The sequence below is a fragment of the Nansenia antarctica genome (assembly GCF_963989245.1).
Source record: "Nansenia antarctica genome assembly, chromosome: 18".
Classification (NCBI taxonomy): Eukaryota; Metazoa; Chordata; class Actinopteri; order Argentiniformes; family Microstomatidae; genus Nansenia; species Nansenia antarctica.
Genome location: NC_137691.1, coordinates 7,338,417 through 7,354,005, shown reverse-complemented (window position 1 = coordinate 7,354,005; position 15,589 = coordinate 7,338,417). Strand labels below are relative to the sequence as shown.

The 15,589-nt window shown below is 43.2% G+C and overlaps 2 protein-coding genes across 2 annotated transcripts; one reads left to right on the top strand and one right to left on the bottom strand.

Moving 5' to 3' along the window:
• Nucleotides 1–98: 98 nt before the first annotated feature.
• Nucleotides 99–2,237, top strand: LOC308173582 (small ribosomal subunit protein eS26). The gene is made up of 4 exons (XM_080548610.1): nt 99–125; nt 962–1,139; nt 1,690–1,820; nt 2,125–2,237. The coding sequence occupies exons 1-4, from the start codon at nt 123–125 to the stop codon at nt 2,167–2,169; spliced, it is 357 nt and encodes a 118-aa protein (XP_080404736.1). The 5' UTR covers nt 99–122; the 3' UTR covers nt 2,170–2,237.
• Nucleotides 2,238–6,376: 4,139 nt separating this feature from the next.
• LOC308173640 (zinc finger protein Eos-like) lies at nt 6,377–10,517 on the bottom strand (the record flags this gene model as incomplete). The annotated part of the gene is made up of 7 exons (XM_080548677.1): nt 6,377–7,347; nt 7,610–7,741; nt 7,935–8,084; nt 8,884–9,051; nt 9,534–9,803; nt 10,231–10,335; nt 10,478–10,517. The coding sequence occupies 7 exons, from the start codon at nt 10,515–10,517 to the stop codon at nt 6,377–6,379; spliced, it is 1,836 nt and encodes a 611-aa protein (XP_080404803.1).
• Nucleotides 10,518–15,589: the final 5,072 nt, after the last annotated feature.

Sequence of the window (15,589 nt, the reverse complement as noted above, 5' to 3'; positions counted from 1 at the left end):
ATAGGCTATTCTCGCTCTCAAATATTATTATAATATAATATTTGGTATAAATACGTAATTGGGTCTGAGCATAACCGTTTCCGCTTCCGGTCGATCGGTCTCTCCTCAGCCTCCATATCAGCATGGTGAGTGCGTCGTAGCGTCTCTCCCCGCTAGAAACCCAATTATTTGCTTCAAAGACAAAACGTCTTTACATTTCATAGCTAAATATGGTGCTTTTAGTCTACGTTTGTGGTAAAGACAAATTATGTGGGTCATGAAGGTGATGCCGGGGGACAATTTGTCCAAATTACAGCCAAGCTAGTTAGCTAGCATAAAAAAGGCTAGCTACCCCCTCGAGTCAATGAAATGTCGCCTTCTTACACACGGTGTCTCTCTCATTTCTTGAGACCTTTTGCAGCCAAATGTTTTGTAGCAAGCCATCATAGACGTGTCTTTAGCCCCTGTATTAACCAACATCCTCCATAGTCAGTGAGCTGTCGTATCCCGAAGCACTTAGCTAACGTAGTAGCTTGACGGGATACAAGGCCGCACATGCATGGACGTTCAATGTGTCAAAGCTGTCTGGTGAAAATCGCCGTACAGCCTCATATCAGATCGCTGTTTTTAACCAATAGTCTACATTGTTTATGTCTCATCAAATTTTGCACAGTATGTTGAGATGTTGAAGAACTGATCCAATGTGTTGTTTGGCAGAGATATATAGAGTTTCAGGATGTAACTGGCCTTATTTGAAATTCTCAAAAACTGTGTATTTAGTCACATTACAGTAATTTGGTCATATCTATGTTCATTTTTTAACATCTCACAGGTCTCAGCTTTCACCAGGTACCAAATTTAGCAAATTTGACCATGCAGTTTTGGAGATATGAAGCAGTTAATTAGACCGGGAACACCAAGGATGGGGGGGGGCAAACATGAACACAACCGGAGGGTTAAGCAATGCGCCCTTTGTTTTCAGACTAAAAAGAGAAGGAACAACGGTCGCGCCAAGAAGGGCCGTGGACGTGTGCAGCCCATCCGCTGCACCAACTGCGCCCGGTGCGTCCCCAAGGACAAGGCCATCAAGAAGTTCGTCATCAGGAACATCGTCGAGGCTGCGGCCGTGAGGGACATCTCAGAGGCGAGCGTCTTCGAGGGTGAGCTGAGTTGCCTTGTGTTGAAATTGTATTTCTAGTCAAAATGTCATGTAGTGAGCCGGCTTCCCAGCAGGTAACACGCTGATATCAGGTATCAACAGGTATCTATGTCATGTGTAATGCCTGTGTTTCCTTTTTAAGATGTTCAGGGACTACGGATGAAGGCTGGCCTTCTTGGCTAATTCTGGTGCATTCTTTGATGTACACTGCCAAATAAATGATGATGATAGTGATGATAATAATAAGGATAATAATCTAGGAATGTGTTTAAACACACTTTATTTTTTGCCACTATGCCAGAGCATAGGCCTTCTGAGTAGCTCATAACTGTATATCCCTCTAACTACCGTACTTGCCATACTGTACCCATCACAGATGTTTTTATATCACTATTTGCACTTCTGGAACGTGCTAAACTGCATTTTGTTGTCTAGTACTTGTACTCTGCAATGACAATCAAGGTGAACCTAACCTAGAGAAAAAGTTTTGATCAGTGGGTTGCTCATGGATCTCTGTACTTACTTATTGTCCCCTCTCTTCCCCTCTACAGCCTATGTTTTGCCCAAGCTCTATGTGAAGCTGCACTACTGCGTGAGCTGTGCCATCCACAGCAAGGTGGTCAGGAATCGCTCCGCTGAGGCCAGGAAGGACCGTACCCCACCACCTAGGTTCAGGCCCAGTGTGAGTACTCCAGCACCAACTTCTACCATGGGTGTTGACTCACAATGTTGGGGGGGGGGGGGCACTTTCTGCATGCATGTGCTTTCCTCCAGGGTTGGGTCAATGCTAAAATTGTATTTACTGAACGCAAGAAATTTAATTTTAAGTCATGGAATAATCCTCATGAAAATTGGTCCATTTTAAATTCAAACTTGAATTTCATCCTGCAGTGACTGAATTAAAGTTGGTGTTGATACAAACTCTGTTCTTTTGGTTGGTGTAGTTAAATGGGCTACTGTTCTGATAGTCTTTTGTTTTTTTACAGGGCCCACCCAGACCACCTCCCCCTCCTAAACCAATGTCCGGCTAAGCCCATGTTAAGCTGAATTCTTTTGGAGCTGTCCACGTGCAGAAATCAATAAATGGCTTTATAACATGTATGCTGCGTCATTGAAATGGGTTTCTTAAAGTGATATTTTCTGTCAGAATACAAACCGTTTACTGGAGTCTGTGGACAAGATGTGTTACGCCATGTCTTATGAATGTGACACATCAGCCAGTCAAGTAAAGTTAATTTATTTGGAATAGACTCTCCTTCAATACAGTACAAAACTTACAGTAGTTTAATCTTGATTACACAAATACTTAATTACATTATGGTACATGTAAAAAGGCTCTGCAGTAGTTAAAGCGAATCTACACCATTCACAGGGGCAGGAGGAGAAAAGGTCACAGAGCAGAAGTAGTCAGGTCAAAGGGAACACAAACACAGTGCAAATAGAGAAACCTTCAAGAGGAAAGTAAAACCTTTAAAACACAAGGGGGGGGGAATTGCAAATCACAAACTAGAGCACATTTGTAACAAAATATTTTTTTTCTCAGAAGCAGGAATGGGTTTCAAGGAGATATACAAAAGCTTTTCGTCATTTGTCTTCAAGACTATTTGGAGAAAGCTGAAAAAGGTGTCGCAAAACAGCATTGGTACCACATGCACCAGGTTTCAAAAGCATCGTAATTGCTATCCAGTGTAGCACACCAAATAATCAAACTCCACAATCAGGCTCCACCCACTCCACCTGTTTCAGGGGTTTGAGGTTGAACTGTTTCAACTAAGCAGGACGGAGGGATGCAATGTCCATCCAGAATGTATAAACCGCTAGGCTAAGTGAGGACAAGTGTGAGCTTGACGCATCTGAATGGGCAGTTATTCTTGTTTGTTCAGGTTCACCAAATATGCCTTTTCACAATATTACTTCAGTTTATGACAAGCGCATAAAAATAAAAACTTTCAAGGCATGTACTGGGATGAAATGATGATTTTGATCATAAGAGACCTGCAATATTATAGAAAGATCGTCCCATCTGATACTGCTGGTTCTTTGGCAGTTACCAGTGTGTGCGTTACTATATATGCATGCCAATTTGGTTTTCAGAATGAACTATTGATCCTGATGATGAAAATGGCTAGGCAGCGTGGCTTTGGATGTCCTTCACCTACACTGAGCCAGAGTCTTGTGCTGTTGTGTCATCTGCCTGTATGGGGATTTTAACTCAGAGAATTTAAATGGTTTGTATAACGTGTCATTAATAAATAAAGTTGGATACAATATCATGGGCCTAAATTCCCTGGGTGAAGTCAAATTTGCTACTGTGTTTCTTGGGGGAGGGGGGGGGGTTCAAGACCCTGGAGCCAATGTGATGGAGCTAACAGTGTGAACATCAGGGGGGGCAAAAGGCACGATAGCAACATTTATAACACACACAAACCACACCAATGAGAGAGGATAACACCATGCCTGTAGACACCTCTAAAATATGTCTTTCCAAGAGATGCAGTTACTTTTACACATCAGTTCAATAGTCATCATTTCCTCATTACGTTAAATAATTGAAGTAAAACTTTACTGAGCGGTTATCACAATCTCTCCATAAGGCATTATGTTTAGAACAGCATTACAGATACTGAGGTTAATGCAACCGATGAAGTGCAACTCTGCCTTGATAAATAAATGCTGTGAAACAGTTTAGATTGTATCGGGGGACATTGGGGATGAGATCAATTCTCTTTTTACGAAGCCTACCGTACTCATAACCTTTTTTTTTTAATAAAATGATTACTTCAATACATACATCATACATTTAGTTAAAGATACATGGCTGCCAAAACACACTTTAAAATGAACCGCCAAAAAAAAGAAAGAAACTACATCACATTACCAATATTCTCCACACCCCCTTAAAAAGAGGCAATTCTAATCTGAGGTAAAGAGTTTTCTTGTCACATTTATTTTTAGAAAGGAAATCTAAACAAACTTCCCTCTGTCTGTCTGTCGCTCATACATCGTCTGTGTTAAGAGCTGTGTAACTCCTTGGGCCCTAGAATTAATTTACTGAAAGACCTGCCTCTCATACTAGCTGACAGGTAGGACGCAAGACTCAAGAGTAAGATGGGCAGCAATTGCCAAAACCTCCACCTTTCTGTCCCCATTACCCCCCAGTCTCTTCTACTGTATCAGTGTCTTCCTTTATAAGTGCTTCTTTTCATTTACATAGGGGTGACTCATCAAGTTTCTTTGATCAAAGCAATGTCGTAGAAAATACTATAGTGTAAGCTACTGTACATTTGAGGTCAAACTTGAAATGCTTTATGTAGGCTAAAGAGGGGGGGTTGACTGTCAGTGCTCGCTATAAAAACAACTAGTACAACTACAATGAAAAAAAAAAAAAAAAAGATCCATAGAACAAGAGTAAGCACTTATGTCACCTCTGAAGGTACACATCTTGTCGACCACCACAAACTGGTCAACCACACACTGTAACACCCATTCATGCCATAGCAGCAAGTGACAAACAATCTCATGCACATACTAATCAAATAGAGAAATGTTTTGATATATTCCTGAAAGTGCTTATTTTCTCTTTTTTTTCTCTTTTTAAACATTTTCATTTTTTTTTAAAGTTGTCTTTGTCACTCTCCTTTTGGGATTATGTTATAAGCATTGTGTCAACATGACTAGGCCACTTCAGAAAATAATGACTGTGATGTGCAAATCAAACCTAGGGGTTTTGGAGGGCCGTCTGGAAATCAAAATGGGTATTTTGTACAGCCAATTCATGTTATGTCTTTAAAATGGCTGAACATCCCATTCAAACAGCCATGTTGGCAGGACATGGTTGATGTTACTGCATGTCCCCCAGACTAGTCATCGAGGGCAACATCATGAAAAGGCACAATGCAATGAAATACACAGAACTAGGTTTTAGATCTCACTTGTCATTACTTGTCATAATATGGTTTTGGTTTGCAAGTAGGCAAGCAGGGGGGAATTCAGGAGAGGATTTTCTAAAATGGCCAACAATCCTATAATCCCACACTTTGTTTAAATCGGCTCCAAAATAGTGGCAGTGGATCTCTTCTTTTGTGGAGTGAGAAAAATATTTTATTATTTCTTTCAACAAACTGCACAGAGAAAGGTGCAGGTAGGTCATACTTCTATAAAATAGTTTAATATAATCATCATATCTCGGCAGGTATCAGTGCAACAAAAGCAATCAGAGGAAACAAAAACAAAAACAAATATATTGTACCCCATCTCACCCACATTCACTCTGGTAACAACCTTCAACTCTCTCATTTTACTTCCAAAAGAGCACACGCACACACGCACACACACACAAACAAACTGAAATTGGAAAGTGCACTCCTCATTTGAGGCCAACCTCTCAAATCCCTCTAACCATGTGACATCTGGGCTCATGGGTCTGGTCTGCACTGCAACTGTCATTCAGATACACCATCATCTACTGTACATCACCTACACAACTCTGTCACTCCCTCACAGACTCTAGGCGTGTTTAGGAATAGAATAGATCTGTGAAAAGTGCTTTTCCAATAGCTCTTCATTAAAGCAACAAATTCCAGGGAAGCGTGATAGTACCTATTATATATATACTGTAGAAGACTACTGATTTGTCTGACTGCATTGCAACTTGCAAGCTCAACAAAGTGCACATTGATAACTTGCATTATCTTGGTTAAAGTGCAGTGGAGGAAAAAACTATTTAAAAGATCACAGATAAAAGCACATTTTTCTAGCATCACTGTTTTGTGCGCCAGGGTTCTTGCCTGGTTTAGAGAGAGAGAAAGGTAATAACCACACCAGATAAAGGCACTTCTGAGGATAAAAAAAAGTGCATTTACTCTTTATCTCTACCTCTAGAATAAGATCAATTTGAAAGTGCATTTTCTCTTAAAATTCACACATTTTAAAAAGTGCATTCAAAGTGGTGTGGACTCCTCTCCTTTTCCTCGTTTAGAATGATGCAATTGACCTATTCTGACGGGCCTATTTAGAGTCAAGGTTTTAAGTTATAACAGTAACAACGTCTGGGTACAAATCATTTACAAAAAAGCTGTTTCATACTACTACCCCTGTGATACTAGCCCCCCCGCCCCCCCCCCCCCTCTCTCCCTCTACACTGTGATGGTGCATTGCAGACCAAACCCAGCCAGGTCCTTGTCTCAGAATAAAAACAGCCCTAGGTAAAGCAGCCCGTCTGGCCCGTCCGGCCCGGCCTCAGCCCAACAGGTGCTCCCCGCGGACGATGTGCGAGGAGAACTCGTAGCGGTCCTGGCTGCGGTGGCCGCAGATGTTGCACTCGAAGGGCTGGCGGAAGCCGTGGCAGCCCATGTGGATGGTGAACATGACGTGGTCCAGGAAGAGGACGCGGCAGTGCTCGCAGCGGAAAGAGCGCACGGCGTTCCCCTCCCCGTCCACCACTCGGAACGTCTCTCTGGAGGAGGAGGAGGAGTTGGGCGCCGTCGGGGAGCCCGGGGCTGGAGCGTGGGCGGGCGGAGGGGGGGCGGCAGGGTGGCCGCCACCCCCCCCATCCTCCCTTTCCCTGTCTCCGTCCCTGTCTTTGGCGTGGCTGGGGCTGTGTCTGTCCCTGCCCCGGTGGTGCAGCAGGGGCGGAGGGGGCGGGTGGTGGTTGGAGTGGAGGTGGTGGAGGTTGTGGTGATTGTTGTGGTTGTTGCTGTTGTGGAGGAGCATGGCGGGCGCGGCGGCGGCGCTGCTGAACACCTCGTCCGGCATGCTCTCTGTGTCCGTGGAATCCTGGCAGCCGTTGCTAGGCGACGGGGCGTGGCTCCGGACGGGAGGGAGGTCTTCGTGACCCTCAGCCGCCTCCCTGCCCCCCACGCCCGCCGAGCCCAGCCCGGCCCCGGCCCCTGTGCAGTCCAGCCGCGGGCCCAGGGGAGCCATGGGGGTGTGGGCGGAGCTGATGACCGGTCTGAGCTCCGCTAGGCAGGAGGGGTGAGGCGGAGGTAGCCGTAGAGGTCGCAGCGTGTCTGATCCGCCTCCCCCTCCCCCTCCTCCACCACCACCACCACCACCACCACCACCAACACCTCCTCCTCCCAGGTACCCTCCTCCCAGGCCGGTGAAGAGTGGCTGCTCCAGACCGCCGTGCAGTTTCTCCCCGTCCTTGTCGAAGGCTGCGCTGAGCTCGTAAGGCGTGTCAACCAGGCTGAGGCGCATGTGCTTCTGTCCTGCGGGGGGGGAGAAGAAAGGGGTACACACAGGAGAGGGAACACACTTACTCTCATGATATTGTAACCAAAGCCAACAACTCACAGGGATTCTGGAGGACCGCGTAAAGGGACGCGAGAGAGTCTCGCGTGCCGCCATGTCGTCGTCCTCTGTATCTACCGATAAAGTTGTGTTGTGGTACACCTTGTGTGTGCTACCTGTTGCCGAGCGCTTTCTCCTTCGCTCACCTCAACCTTCACATAATCCCAATAAACCGCTCACCTACAAATTTCTGTGGTGTGGACCTCTTGCGTTTGGTGATGCTGTTGGCGAGCCGATCGATGAACGCCATCTTGTCCGAGGAAGGTTGCATCAAAGAGTCCGGCATAAACTCCAGGTCCCTCAGCTCCTCCCCTGTGGAGGGCATGGCAGCGCATTGACATAAATCATTCACATATAACACACACACACTTTAATCAACAGAAATCTGTTTGCGTGTGTGGCCTTGAGTGTGAGTGTGTGTGTGTGTGTGCATTTAGCTGTGTGCAAGACTGTAGGTGTGTGTGTGTGTGTGTGTATGTGTGTGTGTACGTGCGTATTACCCTACCTTGAGTGTGAGCACCGGCTGGCTGCTGCGTTTCGAGGCTCTGTAGGTAGCTATGGCAGCGCTCACGGTGCTCCTCTAGGGTGCTCTGCTGCTTGTAGCTGCGGCCACAGTAACTGCACTTATAGGGCTTTCCAACTGTGGGAGAGGACACTGGAGACAGAGGGCGGGGGAAGAGTGAGTTATTATATACAGGGTTCCCACACCTTCTGAAACATCAAATTCAAGCACCTTTCAAGGACTTTCAAGACTCAATTCCCTCAAATTCAAGGACCTAACACAGCATAGTTTGAGACAGACGTAGATGAGAATTTATATAATAGGAACTATCCGCTCACAGACAACAATTCAAAAGAGAGGCTTGAATGTGTGAACACTAGATGGTCTCTTGCCTTCTCTACCACAGCATAGCAAAACAATATATTGTGAAATATGTGTAAAGTTAAGCAATACAGAGAATTATTTACTAGGTGACAAGCTAAGTAAAACATTTTTTAATATATATATATACATATATTTTAGAGAGAGAGGGGGGAATTCAAGCACTTTCAATGACCCATGTCTATTTTCAAAAACTTTTGTTTTCTCAAATTCACAAACTTTCAAGGATTTCAAGGACCCGTGGGAACCCTGTATACAGTATATACTATAATAGTATAGTAATGTGGGATGCAGTAGCATTAGAATGGAGAACACAATAGAATCTTTCATTTACAAAATTACATTAAATTTCCGGCATTTAGCAGCCCAGATGCTTTTTATCCAAAGCAACTTACAACAAATTCATTATTTGATCATTTGTGAGGAATCACTCTTTGTGATTGTACAGAAGGTGGTTCAATATTTCAAGTGTGTGTGTGTGTGTGTGTGTGTGTGTGTGTGTGTGTGTGTGAGTGTGTGTGTGAGTGTGTGTGTGTGTGTGAGTGTGTACGTGCGAGAGAATCCCTCTCACCCGAGTGGGTGCGGAGGTGGCCCGTAAGAGCATCCCGTCTGCGGCAGGCGTAGCTGCAGAAGGGACACTTAAAGGGCTTCTCCCCCGAATGGAGCTTAATGTGGCGCAGCAGGTTCCCCTTCTGAGTGAAGGAGGCGCCGCACTGATTGCACTGGAACGGCCGCTCACCTGGAGGAGGAGCACACCTGGAGGTTGGCACACACACTGAACAAGCCCGTTAACCAATAAACCAGTCTGAAATATCACTTCCACTCCCAGTCACGGGCCAAATCACAATAGCCGTTTAGCAACTGTCGCTATCTCCGTATCTCCATCTATGTCTGATCGAGCGAGTGCGTGTTGGCATCAGAGAAGCGTAAAGGGAAGAGAGACTCTCTATTCCACATTCGGAGCATCAAGTGTGTTTAAAACTGGATTGGTCGCTGGCACAGACTTAGCTCGTCTTTGCATTCCTGGATGTAATCACTTTACAAGCCTCCATTTAGCATTTCTCCGGCCCTGGCACGCACGCACTCACTCGACGGGATATAGAGCAGTAGTCGGTAAGCGGCTATTGTCCAACTTGTTCTGGCAAGTCTTCTACAACAAACTAACCTCATTTTCTGTTCGTATAAAGGACTAATCAATCACTCAACCAATTGATCAGTCACCTGTGTGGCTGCGTTTGTGCACCATGAGGACGTTGGGCCCGATGCAGATCATCCCGCAGATGTCGCATTTGAGCTTCCCATTGGGCAGCCGGATGGCCCCTGGTGACATGGGCTCAGGGCTGGCCAGCTCCCTGTAGCCTCCTCCTCCTCCTCCAGCCTCCCCTCCCTGCTCAGGACCCCCCTCCTCTGCCCTGTCCCCTCTGTCGTCCTCTGGCCCAGCGCCACGGCCCTCCTCCTCGTCACTGTACAGCTCCACTTTGATGGAGTTGGCTGGAGAGAGACGAGTGAGAACAGAGATCAGCACTACAGATCTTGCTAAAAATAGAATAAAAACACTTTATTGCAAAGGTATCACATTTCTGTGATGTGACAGACTGACAGTTTTAGGATCCAAACTGACACTGATGGGCAGGGTCTGTGTGTGTGTGTGTGTGTGTGTGTGTGTGTGTGTGTGTGTGTGTGTGTGTGTGTGTGTGTGTGTGTGTGTGTGTGTGTGTGTGTGAGAGAGAGAGAGAGAGAGAGAGAAAGAGAGAGAGAGGACAGGAAATTGTCGGAATTTGTCTTGCCGTGTTGACAGGTCTTGCGTTCAATGACCTCAGAATGCAATGATCACAGTATCCCCCTGGAAGATGATTAAAGTGTAATAATCTACTATTACGACTAGTATCAACAAACAGCTTAATAACTTTGCACTAACCACTGAGGGAGCGGCTGGGAGAGGTGTGCTGGCTATTGGGGGTGCTCACTGTCGGGCCTCCAAGGGCCCCTGAAAACTCCCTCTCCATCGAAGAGTCTCCGCTGCCTGCAGCCCACAGCATACACAATCTAAAATGTACTGACAGTCCATTCAGTCACATGTCCATACATATTACACCATTCAATTAAAAACACAGTCAATCAGCCATCCGTGCCCTCCATACACAGTACACACACTGTAGTCTTACCTGACATATAGGGCCGGCCATTGCAGTCATCACCATCCATTCTCACACTGAATACATGGAGAAAAGAACTTGCAGGTAAGGCACAGTATGTTAGCAGCACCTTTTTTTGAACAGTCTCAGGTTTAAATCAACTGCCATACTGAGACGCTCGCGAGAGAGAGAGAGAGACACACACACACACACACACACACACACACACAGACACAGACACAGACACAGACACACACCTACACCCTGACCCACACACACACACACACACACACACACACTTCTAGTCTTCCAGGTTCAGATCAACTGCTATACACACACACACACACACACACACCTACACTCTGACCCACACACACACACACACCCCCACACACACACACACACACCCACACACACACACACACACACACCCACACACACACACACACACTTCTAGTCTTCCAGGAAACGCATACCCTGGAAATTCCTCAAGTGCACCTGACCCGCCTCAGCCCAGCCCAGCAGTAACAGGGATAGAAACATGGCCTTTTGTCGAACACTCAAACACTTCAACAATTCAACCACCAATACAACTGCCGTTAATACACATCTACACACACAATACATACCTACATATCTACAATTGCTCAAGTCATTCACTATTTCAAATCCTTAACTTATAGCCAACCACGGTTACCTGTCACAATAGTCTAGTATGGACGGTCTATAATGCACCTGTGTTACGCACCCATCCAACATCCAAGACGTGCAATGAACACTGTGAATTATGCATTACTACTTATGGCTATGCATTAATAGGTAATCGTTGTGTTTGAACTTCCATTATTTAGCTAGGTGCATGCATATGTACATGCTAACATGCTAAATAATACATAGTTATGAATGCTTAATTTAATGGCATTAAGGTGCATGTCCAACGCTAAAGCAAGTGCAGCAATAACAGCTAGCTATCAAAAACAGCCTGGTAACAGCCTGACAAGCTAACTCTTTAGCCAATTGCTTTAATTTAAGTACCCCCGAAGGAAATATAGACAGTGACAGCTCGATCCAAATAGTCAGGGACATAAACGTGACGGTTTGTAAGGCAATGTTATACACCGATATAAAACAGAATGTTTAATCTAACAGTTAGCATGTCAGTGCTAAGGTTAGCTTAGGTGAGTAATGTTTCGTATGCGGTTGCTATGGCACCCACCGCCCGGGGAAACGCGCTACGGCTAGACAAGCTAATCAGTTGATAGCATTAAGTAGCTAAGCGAGTTAGTAAACTTTATATTAACATGCACTTCTTAAACTAACTCCTGCCATGTTGAAATGCTCTCCTTCGCATTAATCTCTATGTATGCTAGCTTTCCTTACCTGTCACGGTAAGATAAGGCCCCGATTCTAGGATTTTATGTTTTCTCTGGCGACGCCAACATCTCCCGGCAGCGTTCAACCCCGCGACTTCTAAACAATTTCCGGTCCGTGAAACACCGGGGTGCACGCAGACCCGCTTAATCTAAAACTCTAATATGAGAGAATAATATCGAGTAAATCGAAGTCTCGTGACGTTAGAATTATAAGGTTCTATCTCAATTTTTGTCAAAATTGAGTTTTTTTTTTACATAATCTGATCCATTAGGTGTTTATTAATGCCTGTGTGGTGTTATTTTTAAAATGTTGACATTTTTGAGTTAGTAATTCATAAAATACAAAGGTTCCATCTCACAAAACATAATAATGGAATGTAAAAACGTTGACGCTCAATATCTCTGAACTGCCCTAAACGGAGATAGAACCTTATAATTCTAAGCTCATGATATGAGAGAATATCGAGTAAATCGAAGTCTGTGAGGGTGCATTTTTGCATTTTTGCATTTTTCGTCTTGAGTTAAAAGGTCTCATCATTATCACACCGCAGGACAACTTGTTGCACAAACATGCGACACAGCTTTTTACACCATCATGGGTTTTTACTTTTCTGTCATGCATTTACATGGAATGTATGGAATGAGCTATGGGGAATGGCATGCAACGTTGACGCCAAGAAAGATCATTCATTCCCTGTATTTGTGTATGAAAAGACATACCGCACATTCATGTTGTGGGTTTTCTTCTAGGTTCAGAAAGAGATATACTACTTCAATTTAGCTTTTGCATTACTGCTTGTTTTACACATACCATATTTATTATATTGGTCTCTAATTTATACATCTTACATATTATGTAACATTGCCCTTGTTCAACTGTACATTATTTATATTCTTCTCATGTATATTCATTCATATTCATATCTGGCTGAATTGATTGAAGAGGAAAAACACCTATAGAGGGTTAGGGTTAGAAATGTGTAGGTAAAAAGTGCACACAAGTGGCTATCAGCAGTGTATGTTAAAAAAAATATTTTAAAAAATCCTTGAATTCTAATTCAAAGGTTCTCTGGTTTGAAGAGAGTAGACTTTCCACGGCCTATTAACTTACATTTTCACATTTCACTATGATCTTACTAAATACCTAGGATGGAGTATGTCTAAAATAAATTAGCATCAATAATTATAACATTTTTGATGTTGTACCCATGACCTAAATGACTTGCCACGCGGACGTGATCGTCTCCCACTCATTTATTGAGCATCGTCAGTGAGGTACATCCTTACCTGTTACTTCAGTAATGAAGTTGCAGATCATGATGATTGGCCCGAGATGAGATATGATTATTCTCACCAGATATTTGGAGAAAAGCAACACTCCTTATGTCCTTATCTGATTATCACTGACGATCGTAACTTTGTTAAAATATAATGCAGTCTAACTAGCTTTAACATTTTAGTGTCTAACATAATCAGTAGGCTACACCTTTGATATGCAGTACACCTGCAGCCCAGCAGCTCAGCCGTCCGCCAGAGGGTGGCGCTGTTAGCTAAGCGTGTTCATTTCATTTCATTTTGGGCATTTAACAGACGTTTTTACCATCATGGGTTTTTCACTTTCTGTCATGCATTTACATGGAATGTATGGAATTCCGAATGAGCTATGGGGAATGGCATGCAACGTTGACGCCAAGAAAGATCATTCATTCCCTGTATTTGTGTATGAAAAGACATACCGCACATTCATTTTGTGGGTTTTCTTCTAGGTTCAGAAAGAGATATACTACTTCAATTTAGCTTTTGCATTACTGCTTGTTTTACACATACCATATTTATTATAGGCTATTGGTCTCTAATTTATACATCTTACATATATGTTACATACCTCATACATCTTACATATTATGTAACATTGCCCTTGTTCAACTGTACATTATTTATATTCTTCTCATTCATATTCATATCTGGCTGAATTGATTGAAGAGAAAAACACCTGTAGAGGGTTAAATGTGTAGGTAAAAAGTGCACAAAAGTGGCTATCAGCAGTGTATGTTAAAAAACATTTTTTTTTTTTTTAAATCCTTGAATTCTAATTCAAAGGTTCTCTGGTTGAAGAGAGTAGACTTTCCACGGCCTATTAACTTACATTTTCCCCATTTCATTATGATCTTACTAAATACCTAGGATGGAGTATGTCTAAAATAAATTATCATCAATAATGATAAAAAAAAATATGTTGTACCCATGACCTAAATGACTTGCCACGCGTACGTGATCGTGTCCGACTCAGTTATTGAGTATCGTCAGTGAGGTACATCCTTACCTGTTACTTCAGTAATGAAGTTGCAGATCATGATGATTGGCCCGAGATGAGATATGATTATTCTCACCAGATATTTGGAGAAAAGCAACACTCCTTATGTCCTTATCTGATTATCACTGACGATTGTAACTTTGTTAAAATATAATGCAGTCTAACTGGCTACACCTTTGATATGCAGTACACCTGCAGCCCAGCTGCTCAGCCGTCCGCCAGAGGGTGGCGCTGTTGGCTAAGCGTGTTCATTTCATTTCATTTTGGGCATTTAGCAGACGTTTTTACCCAAAGCAACTTATAACTACATTTGTCTAAGACAGTAAATGAATCATCTATCCATCTGTCATCTCAAGAAAAAGTCATTTCTGCATTGGCAGTCATAATGCTAGAAGAAGGAAGAATTATGATGTTTTGGGTTTTTTAATTAACAGTAGAGAAACTATCGGCCTACAGGGGGGGGTAGAGGGGATGGAGAGGTTTCAGGTGGAACAGTTAAGGTGTAGCTTTACCAACATGTTGAACAATTACAGGTGAACAAGAGAGGAGGAGACTCTGAGCTAGGAAAGTATGGTAACACCCAGATAAGTCTGTATTGCCTGTGAAATATAGGTCTAGGTCCTATCTACTGATTGAGTTTGGCTATGAACTATCTGCACATGGAGAGCAACAACAAAACGATTTTACTATATAGCCTAATGGAAACTAGAAAATGTGAGGAAGACAAGATGAAGGTTTTTGGTCCATTGTCTATATGATTTCCCCTGGGGAAAACATCCAGTATGGTACCAAAGGGTACCATATAAACCATGTATGGAATGAGCTATGGGGAATGGCATGCAACGTTGACGCCAAGAAAGATCATTCATTCCCTGTATTTGTGTATGAAAAGACATACCGCACATTCATTTTGTGGTTTTCTTTCTAGGTTCAGAAAGAGATATTATAGTACTTCAATTTAGCTTTTGCATTACTGCTTGTTTTACACATACCATGTGTATTATATTGGTCTCTAATTTATACATCTTACATCTATGTAACATTGCCCTTGTTCAACTGTACATTATTTATATTCGTCTCATGTATATTCATTCATATTCATATCTGGCTGAATTGATTGAAGAGGAAAAACACCTATAGAGGGTTAGGGTTAGAAATGTGTAGGTAAAAAGTGCACAAAAGTGGCTATCAGCAGTGTATGTTAAAACTTTTTTTTTTTAATCCTTGAATTCTAATTCAAAGGTTCTCTGGTTGAAGAGAGTAGACTTTCCACGGCCTATTAACTTACATTTTCACATTTCACTATGATCTTACTAAATACCTAGGATGGAGTATGTCTAAAATAAATGATCATCAATAATGATTAAAAAAAAAATATGTTGTACCCATGACCTAAATGACTTGCCACGCGTACGTGATCGTCTCCGACTCATTCTTTGGGCATCGTCAGTGAGG

Excerpts from the sequence above, each read along its gene's own strand:
- LOC308173582 (XM_080548610.1), top strand. Across the intron at positions 1,140-1,689 it reads AGAGGCGAGCGTCTTCGAGG|CCTATGTTTTGCCCAAGCTC; the intron begins GTGAGCTGAGTT and ends TCCCCTCTACAG. Across the intron at positions 1,821-2,124 it reads CACCTAGGTTCAGGCCCAGT|GGCCCACCCAGACCACCTCC; the intron begins GTGAGTACTCCA and ends GTTTTTTTACAG.